This window comes from Aulostomus chinensis, chromosome 22, assembly GCF_037954235.1.
Source record: "Aulostomus chinensis isolate RoL2024-O1b breed Wild chromosome 22, RoL_Achi_v1.0, whole genome shotgun sequence".
Lineage (NCBI taxonomy): Eukaryota > Metazoa > Chordata > Actinopteri > Syngnathiformes > Aulostomidae > Aulostomus > Aulostomus chinensis.
This window is the reverse complement of record NC_141341.1, coordinates 23,692,137-23,702,126: the sequence shown is the minus strand read 5'-3', so window position 1 is coordinate 23,702,126 and position 9,990 is coordinate 23,692,137. Positions and strand designations below refer to the sequence as shown.

At 42.0% G+C, this 9,990-nt stretch overlaps 1 protein-coding gene across 1 annotated transcript in view; it reads left to right on the top strand.

The window, feature by feature from the left end:
* Positions 1–182: 182 nt before the first annotated feature.
* kcnk9 (potassium channel, subfamily K, member 9) overlaps positions 183–9,990 on the top strand; it is a 57,646-nt gene continuing 47,838 nt past the window's right edge. Inside the window, exon 1 of the mRNA XM_086192521.1 lies at positions 183–1,511. Within this exon, the coding sequence (XP_086048647.1) occupies positions 908–1,511 (604 nt within the window). The 5' untranslated portion in view covers positions 183–907. The remainder of the gene's footprint in view (positions 1,512–9,990) is intronic.

Here is a 9,990-nt window from a genome sequence, read left to right as displayed (position 1 = left end):
TGAGTGGGAGTGGTCCCTGTGGGAGAGGTCGCGCGGTGTGAAGAAGAGGTGAGCGGAGCAGTCAGATAGTGGATCCCCCCCCCCCCCCCCCCCAGCTTTCAAGAGAAAGCAGATTCACGCACCTTGCATATTCACTTGGAAAAGGGGTGGGGGTGGGGGGGTAAAGGGGGCCGGAAAAAGGAGAAGCAACGCCCACAGAGTCTGAAGCATATGGAGACATAAAATGTTGAGCCTTGAAAATAGGAGCGGTTTATGACACTTGTGTTTAACTCAGAGCCCCCGCAAGACCCGGGAAACTCTCTCCTTTTTTCAAAGCAGATCCGTGGTTGGAGCGCAGAGGAGCAGGTGATGGAGTCTGCTTTTGTTCTGCTTCGACGAACCCAACAAAAACGTATATCTAACACCGGGCGAACACTTCTCTGAGGCGGAACCTTTGTCGTGCCTGGAATATCTTCTTATTCTGTAATAAATGGGTCGGGATCAATCAAGCAAATAAACGATCAAGGAAACCGAGTGAGTTCCTTCAACTTCATGTTCCACTGATGCTCTTTGACCATCCGTTCTGGGGACGACTCAGCACATTTGCGAGGATGCGGCCGGCTGTTTGCAAGGGTGATGTTCTGTTTTCACAGCCACTGGTAATGTCTCTCCCTTTCCGCGCAAGGAATGGCTGCTAAAAATAGACTGACTGCTGATGAGGTTACAGCGAACAGGTTGGCTGAAACTTAGAGACAGTGAAAAAGATGCTGAGCCGCAGGAGCGGGTGATTCCTCACCGTCCAAGTGAGCTCAAAGGAAGATAAAAAAAAGAGGAGATGTCTCATTGACCCTTCATGTTTTCATGCACATTCAGTTAGAGCTCTCCAGAAGAACAGACATCAACAGGCGCTACTGAACGCTGCTTGTTGATGGCACTGCGCATTGGGAGGACTTGGTTTGGACAGGTCTTGCGCAGGGTCTCTCGGCTGCAGGGCTCCTGGTCCAGGCGATCGAGCAGTCTTTTGTGTCTTTCCGCGAACCAGGAGCAGGAAATTGGGGTCTGTAACCGGGCTCACCGTAAGGTGGGGGGTTTCCATCGCTGCCCCGACTCCGGCGTCCACCGTCACCGGAGCGCACCTTTCTGCGCCTCCGCCTGCAGGCGCAGTCCACACGGCTTCCCTCACGCTTGCTGTACCTTCCCGGGGAAAACGAGGGGACATGAGCCCCTCGGACGTCGGTTCCTGTTGGCCATGAAGCGGCAAAACGTGCGGACCTTGTCCCTGATCATTTGCACGTTTACATACCTACTGGTTGGGGCCGCCGTGTTTGACGCCCTGGAGTCCGACTTTGAGATGCGGGAAAAAGAGCAACTGGAAGCCGAGGAGAAGCGTCTCCAGGGGAAATATAACATCAGCGAGGATGATTACCGCAAGCTGGAAACCATCATCATGGAGGCAGAACCCCACAGAGCCGGAGTGCAGTGGAAATTCGCAGGGTCATTTTACTTTGCCATCACGGTTATAACCACCATAGGTAAGGACAAGCCCCTATGACCAGTAAGAAGCATGCTGATGTCCCGGAATCACCGTTGCGCAACAGGATTTGGTTGATCATGAGGACAATTAAATTTTAAAGCGAAATAAATGGTGTATGGGCCACCATCACGGCAGCACATGTTCACAGAGCCTACTGAGAATAATTCATAGTCTTTATATAAAGTTTTATGCAACATGTTGCAGTCCGCACTCCCCGCTCCCGATGAAGTAATAAGAATATTTCACGCTTAAAAAATGATATTGACGTTAGTGAAACGATGACGTGGCTCAGTGCGCCTGAACATACAGAAGTTGTTCTCAGACAGTACGTCACAAAGATGACGTTAAAAGTGTGAGAGAGTTTCAATCCCCGCATTTCTTCTATGTATGATCCAGAAAGACGAAAATGAGACTGGTTAGTGGTGGTGGGGTGGGGGTGATGGTGATGGTGCTGAGGGGATAGCTACCACCACAGTTGTACTCCTCCGATTGAAGGTACTTTATTTCCCTACTATTTGACAGCAATAATCCAACAAAGAGTTGATCAAAGCAACAATATCAGTCAAAATGATCATATTGACATAGTGAAAACAATGTCGTCTTAGGTACACATCAAGTCTGTTCTTGTTTTTTTATGATTTCCCATTACACGCAACATAAATTACATCTTGCGGTGGTGCATTTCCGTCATAAAGATTTACTTCCAGCTCTGGTGGGGTAAACTGAGTAGTATATCGTAATATTCAAAGCTTTGGTGGATTATATCAAATGTGTGTGGCACAATTACCAAAACAAACTCAGATGTAACCTTTCAAATGACACGCACAAAGCACGACATTTAAAATGATCTTGCCTTCACACAGAGGTCATGGAACTGCGCTTCCTCCATTATGGAAGTCAGATACTATTATTCAAGATGAGGACTTTTAGCTTGGGGGATTAATGCACCAGGCTGCTCCTCCAGTTTGCCAGGCAACACTTAAAAGGGGCGACTGCACGGACCAGTAAAGCTGGATACGCTGTTGTTTCTAGGCTACAGCAGCCAGTGCCATTGTAATATTCATGTTTCATGAAGTGGCTACATTTGCTGCAGCATGCAGTGTCTCCTCAGTGGAAAGTAGCAGACTTTTTATGCATCACCTGGCACTTTGCAGTAGGAGGAATAGGCCTAAATGTAGATCAGCTTTGGCTGCTTGTTGTCATGTTGGAAATAAGTGTTCACCTGTGAAGCTTTAAGTTAAACACCATAGACTACAAATTTATCGTGACAGACACTGACTGCATAAAGAAAACTAACTGAAGACACAGACTGAAGAGGTGATAGTGAATGCTGTAATAGAGATGCTCCAATACAGACAACGGCATCTGAAAAGCCGCTGACACTGGCTTAAATGCTGTATCTGTATTGTAAAGTAGTTAAGTCTATGCACACTTGTATTACTTACTGAGGATAGCCTAGGTTCCACATAAAATGTACAGTCCTCCCACTGCAAAATACTGTTTTCGAACAGAGAGAAGAATTGAAAGATACAAAATTAACCAGACAGAACTAAAAATGAGAAAAATGCATCAGAATGATATCTGATAGGCTATCATTGACTAAGTTTTGCTTATAAATCCTTTTTTCATCATAAGTAATGACAAGGAAACAAGATGGACTCAAATGGACTCAATTTTATAGAGCGCTTGTCTACCTTAGCGGCACTCAAAGCGCTTTACAGTGTCATCTCATTCACCCGTTCACACACACACTCACACACTGATGGTGGAGCTGCCATGCAAGGTGCCAACCTACTTATCAGGAGCAATTACGGGTTCAGTATCTTGCTCAAGGACACTTTGACATGGTCACCGGGGTCAAGGATCGAACCAGCGACCCTTTGGTTGCTAGACGGCCACTCTACCCCTGAGCCATGCGCCCAGAACAAGAACTACACGACTAATAACAGCATAATAAAGAAAATATTACTCTTTCACACAGCACTATTGGCAAATATTAGCCATAGACTGAATCAGTTCTACAATATCAGTATATCAGCCACAGCTACAAATCCTATATAATGCAGCCCCAATATTTAAAGACATGTTTTAACACTTTGGTATTGGGTCAGAACTCCTTTTCAGCCAATACAGAAGTTCAAGTGTAGAAATCAATTTCTGGAAGGAAAAAATAGTTTTGCAACATGTCCATGATTAAATCCTGCAAACTTTGACTCCCCTCAAGGATAATCCTTGTAAAAGTAAATCATTATATGAGACTGTAAACTTGCAGTTGTAGGATGTGAAATAATCTGTCAATGAAATAAGAAACATGTATTAATTATTTCTTAAATATATGACAGACTGTCTTATAATCAAGCCCCTTTACTTTACTGGGGTGTTACTCTAAGTGATGATATGACTTGAAATTACAAAAAAAATTGACTGGAGGTGTGGCTGTGAGTGTGAATGGTTGTCTGTCTATATATGTTGGTCATGCGATTGACTGATGACCTGTCCAGGGTGAACCCCGCCTGAAAGCTGCTGGGATAGGCTTTAGCCCCCCGCAATCCTTAACAGGATAAGCACAAGAAGATGGATGGATGGATGGATGGATGGATGGAAGGACTTTTTTGTTCATGTGTTTTATACTTACTAAATACTATACTTAACTAAGATATTAATATTAGTAGTGCATAGTTCTAGGCCAGCAAGGAGTTGATGCTGCTCTGAAACCAGTTTTTGTGACCTCAAGCTGTTCTTTTTTGCTGTTGAAACACTTTACACTGGATCTGAATCAGCCCTGGTTCAGGTTTGTATTATGACAGCTATCTGCAGGGTTGTGGTCAACACATTGATCAAAATGAGCTTGAAGTTTTTTTCTTTTGCCAGTGCAAACCCATGTAGTGCTTACATGAACAATAGGTGTCATATTTTCTCATCATAAACACTTTCCAAAAAAAAGACCTACAGTTAACCACCAAAGAAAAAAAAATCCATTACAAACAGTATCTCTGAGTATTCAAAGCTTGATATATTTCTTTCTGCTGTATTGAGCTAGTGGAACTAAAAACAACCCCGTCAAGATGCTTTGTGGAAGATATATACCTTCTTTTAAAAACAATATGATATATGCATTCATGAATGATTGAAAATTTGTCAAAAAAAGGTAGACTTGGAGATCAAATTGGTGTTGGTCTGCTCTTTTCAGAGTGACTGGCAATGACAAAGGCATTATACTTCAGCCATAACTCTGTCTGTGATGCCAGAAAGTAAGAAATGGTCAACGCTGCAGGTTGGAACAATGGTGAGCAGTCTGAATGTCTGTAAAGCAAGAATAACTCCATAAAACTGAAAGAAATTTTTTTCTGTTAAAGAGAAAAGAGCTGAGACTGGACAAATTGTGCAGACATCATCATTTTCATCATTCTCTCATTCATCAGCAGCTAGCAACTTTAATATGGCCCATACCCTTAAAGATAATATATCCATCCATCCATCCATTTTCTTCCGCTTATTCCTGTTAAGGGTCGCGGGGGGTGGAGCCTATCCCAGCGACTACGGGCGAGAGGCGGGGTTCACCCTGGACAGGTCACCAGTCCATCGCAGGGCAAACACACAGAGACAAACAACCATTCACACTCACATTCATACCTACGGTCAATTTAGAGAATCAATCAGCCTAGTCCCCAATTGCATGGCTTTGGATGGTGGGAAGAAGCTGGAGAACCCGGAGAGAACCCACGCAGGCATGGGGAGAACATGCAAACTCCACACAGAAAGATCCCGTGCCCGAGCCGGGACTCAAACCCAGAACCTTCTTGGTGTGAGGCCACAGTGCTAACCACTGCACCACTGTGCCCCTCGATATCCTTTAAAGGAAATTTTCAAAAAATGTTCTTAAGTTAATTAGAGGAATTTTACATCAATGTTATACATTTTTTGTAATTTGCCTTTCATATTCAAGTAAATTGTTCAATCCAAAGCTGAGAAGGAATGCACCAATTATGATATTCTGGGCTGATAGCAATACAGATAAGGCTTTTTCTTGGTTGTATTTGTTGATATTCATTCCTCTTTTTGAGCTTATGGATGGGAAAAAATTCAAATAACTTCTGACCTGGGGTGGCACGGTGGTGCAGTGGTCAGCACTGTCGCCTCACAACAAGAAGGTTCTGGGTTTGAGTCCTGGCTTGGGCACGGGATCTTTCTGTATGGAGTCTGCATGTTCTCCCTGTTCCTGCGTGGGTTCTCTCTGGTACTCCAGCTTCCTCCCACAGTCCAAAGACATGCAATTGGAGACTAGGCTGACTGGATACTCTAAATTGACCGCAGGTATGAATGTGAGAGTGAATGGTTGTCTGTCTATATGCGTTGGCCCTGCGATGGACTGGTGACCTGTCCAGGGTGGACCATGCCTCTCACCCGAAAGCCGCTTGGATAGGTTCCAGCCCCCTGTGACCCTTAACAGGATAAGCGGAAGAAAATGGATGGATGGATGGAACTTCTGGCCTGAATTCTAAGGAGCACAGTTCACACAGAGGCTGGCCCGAATTCCAGCTTCATCAGGCATTTATCTAATGAAATTTTGGTCAGCTGTTGTCATGTCTTCACGCAGTTGAGCACAGCCATGAGCCGTTTTCCCAGACATCAGTGCCTTATTTCTAAATATGTCAAGTGGCAGACAGAATCTGAAAGTGCAATGGCAACACACTGTGTCACAGGAGGCAGGTTGGTCACTGTGGCAACAGTGTGAATGCCTGTTTGATGTTTCGTCCTCCAACGATCACAGCAAAGAAATGTTGGCTTCAACAAATTCTTCTTAAACTTTAAAAATCTCTCTTTGTCAACAGCTCATTCAATTCTAACACTTCCTGTTCATCTTTTTCAAGGCACAAAACAACTTCGTTCAAACTAAGCTTCGTAGAAAATCGTCAACAGCTGGAATTGTTGGCAGGTGCCCAGAGCAGTAATGTATGAGCATATAAATTATTAGCTTTGGCTTTACGTCATAAATGATCTACTCATACATTGTGAACTGGAATTTAACTATAACATTTCTAAAATCGAGTCTGCTCCAGACAACCGGACTCTCAGACCTGCACTCAAACACCCCAACGAGCAGATAGTATGAGACTTATCAGCCTACCAGCCCCTGACTGTTAATATTTAAGAGGATTAGAAGTAATAACTGGATTTTCTCCTTTAACACTATCAGATGATTTTCACATAATTTTTTTCCGAACCACTGAAATTGAAGGATGTGAAAGTGCACAAAAAGAAAAACTCTGTGGTAGTGATAAGGAAACAATTTACAATATGTCTACTATGTTGTTTGTAGAAAATAATTAGAATTTAGTGTCATCATATGGGATTGTAAAAATATGTGGTACAAAGGTATTTACAAAGATATATGGTGGTACACACTAACTGTCTCACCCCTGGGGTATGCACACTCTCTGTAAGGAAAATCAGACCTCAAATACTATATAATCTCATCTGTCTTATTTTTCCAATGTTATCAAACTTTTCTTTGTTATCATAATTCATGAGACACTCAAAATTCAGTATCATGGACAAATGCAAATTAAGAAACCTGCTGATGTGGGGCATGAATAGTTTAATGAGTTTGGAAATGATGTGAGATATACTGCAGCCTTCAGCTGCAAATAAAAACACCTGTTTTTTGGACCAACATGTCAAGGCAGCTCTGTCCGCTAATATCAGGTGAAGACCATGAAAGCATGCAACAGACTTTTGAAGACTGCCATTGGAGCAGATCTGGTGGCTAAGAAAGTCTCACGAGCACTCTTCTTGCTTTCTTTCATTATCTTTCTTGAATGTGTGGTTCTCTACTGTCCTTCTCTACTGCTTTCATTCATCAGCAATATCCTGAATAATAACGACAGGGAAATGTTTTAAAAAAAAGTACTTCGAATAAGAGAAGAGCATAGCATATTTTAACAAAGAGTGTGATGGAATTGGAGAGAGAAAAATATCATAGCAGAATATAAAAGAATATTTGATTACACTTCAAGCAAGTCCACCCTCCAAAAGGGGTTCAAAAGTTAATGTAACATATAATACTTCATAGCATCTCCACAATTGCACAATTCAGATATCTTTTTAATAATGGCGGGTGACTCACAACAGAACCACTCAAACTCATTGTTTGGTATTGTCTATGTCCTCTTCGTCCAGGTAGATGCTCAGTTATCCAACAGCCTCTTTGATTTGAGCTCACAACAAGCTACTCTTTACAAACTGGTATTTTTTGCTCCAAACCCCCAAACAGAGAAGTATTGGGGATTTGAATTTGATTTGGGATGTTGCTTTAAGAGTTTTAGGATGTTGGGATTAAATAATTGTCGATCGTGGCAGTGGGAGCGGTGCGTGTGGAAACATAATCTGTACACACACACACACATACACACACACACAAACACACACACATACATATCTCTCTCTCTCTCTCTCTCAATGAGAGAGAGAGAGAGAGAGTTGCTGCAGCTGTAGTATTAATAGCATATCAGTAATTAATAATATAAATAAATAACAGCATATCAACAAATCAGTTGTTCACACACTGGCTAAGTATGGCCCAAGATCTAAAACTGGCCCATGACCCACTTCAATCCAGCCCACAAATCTGATTCCAACCGAGGGGGTTGTCTACATTTAGATTGGATGAAAGGCCAACTCTTGCTCTTGCAAGTTGTTATCTTTTATGATGACAGAGTCAGAATTGGGTGGCCTGGCAGTTGATTGTATTTTGCTTCATTTTCGTTTCATTTAATTTTTCCATTTGACCCACTGCTGTTTTCTGAGATGGGTGTTGTCCTCATTGGAAGCCACTCACAACATTTGATGTCACCATTGAGGGAGACTTTTCAGCCAACATGAACAGAGCAGGGAGAAAATGACTGCTGAATGACTATAGCATTGACAGTAGATGAACCCACTCATAGGACCACATATCTCCTGTTTAAACACTACAGACATTTGAGCCACCCAAGAGTAATCTGGACTGTAGACTGTTGGTGTCCAACTCCTGGTTGCAGGCTAGTTTTGAAAACCTCCTCAAAAATTCAACGGCAGTGGTTAACTATGAGACATATTGTTTTATTAATTTTAGGGTCAATCAAAACCCACTGTTTATTAGCATGCCTTGCTGCTAGCAAGTTACTGATGCTACCAATGCTTTTACAGAGGTTGCTGTGAATTTTCCTTTTAATCCATTCAAAACTGAGTTTCTAAGAGTGGAGATTTGTGGTCATAGAACAGTCTTGTGGTTTGTATTTGATATTCTTGCTCACAGAGAGAAAAAGCACCTGGAAAAAAGTAATCTTTCAGCTTTTTTTTAATTGATTTTATATTATACTTTTCCCAAATCAAGTCCAGACAATACAAAAGATAACTACCCCTTGAAGAAAAGCCTCAAGATACAATGATGTATTTTAAAGGAGCTATTTCTGGGAGTCTTTTAAGAATATCTTCATCAATTCTGTACCATGACTTGAGCTGATGATGGGAATTCATCATGGCATTCAGGGACACTGATTGGCTGACAGGAATTCTAGCCAGGGTGAGCTCTGCGTGGGAGACTTTCGAAATCCGGATTTGAGGGATGGAGCCAAACTAAGAGTTACGATGAATGCTAAAAAAAAAAAAAAAAAAAAGGAGAAAAGATGACACAGAATGTTAATGAAAAGTGTTTATAAAGAGTTGACATCTGGTCATAAATGTTGGTTCAATGTTTGAGATGCCAAGAGACAGTTGACCAATTTAAGGGAGGAAGGGCACATTTGACCCAGGCCACAACAGATGAAACACAGTGTGCTTTTCCCCTTCAGAATGTAGGAATAGTGCCTCAAAAAAAACATAAAATACTGTGATTAGTATTTCAGTTGCACTATTTATTCCTTGTCAGTATTTGTTTATCACCAGCTTTGCAGTAATTTAATATTCAGGAATACACTTTAAGTAAGCTGATTGGGCCAGGGGGGATGCTGTTGACTTAGACTTAAGGGTTTGCACTGAATGATACATAGGCCAATTTTGCTCTTGTTTTTAGTCAACTCCATTTACTTCAAGCTGATAATATGTGGCTGATATTTTCTGAATTCTGGAGTCACCAAGGTAGAGGGAAAAAAATATCTCTCGGAGCTCAATACATCTTACTCTGACAATTACAGTTTTTTGGGTGAACTCACACTTTAACGTTGGAACATGGCATATATTGTCTTTGCTGACTTAGTAAAAATCATTTAGAGTAAAACATGAGGAAACAACTAGTTGTCACTCCTCTCATAGCAAGTACCTGCAGTACAAGGCTGAATCTCAGGCCTGCACTTGAAATAATTCAGAAGCTTCACACTTAGTCATCCTGGATTAAAAAAAACCCTGTTAACTACAGCTGTAGGCCTCACCTTCCTGTGCTCTATTGATAAAACACTTAACATAGTTCAGTCACCGCTTCTAGTGAGAGTCTGTGATTA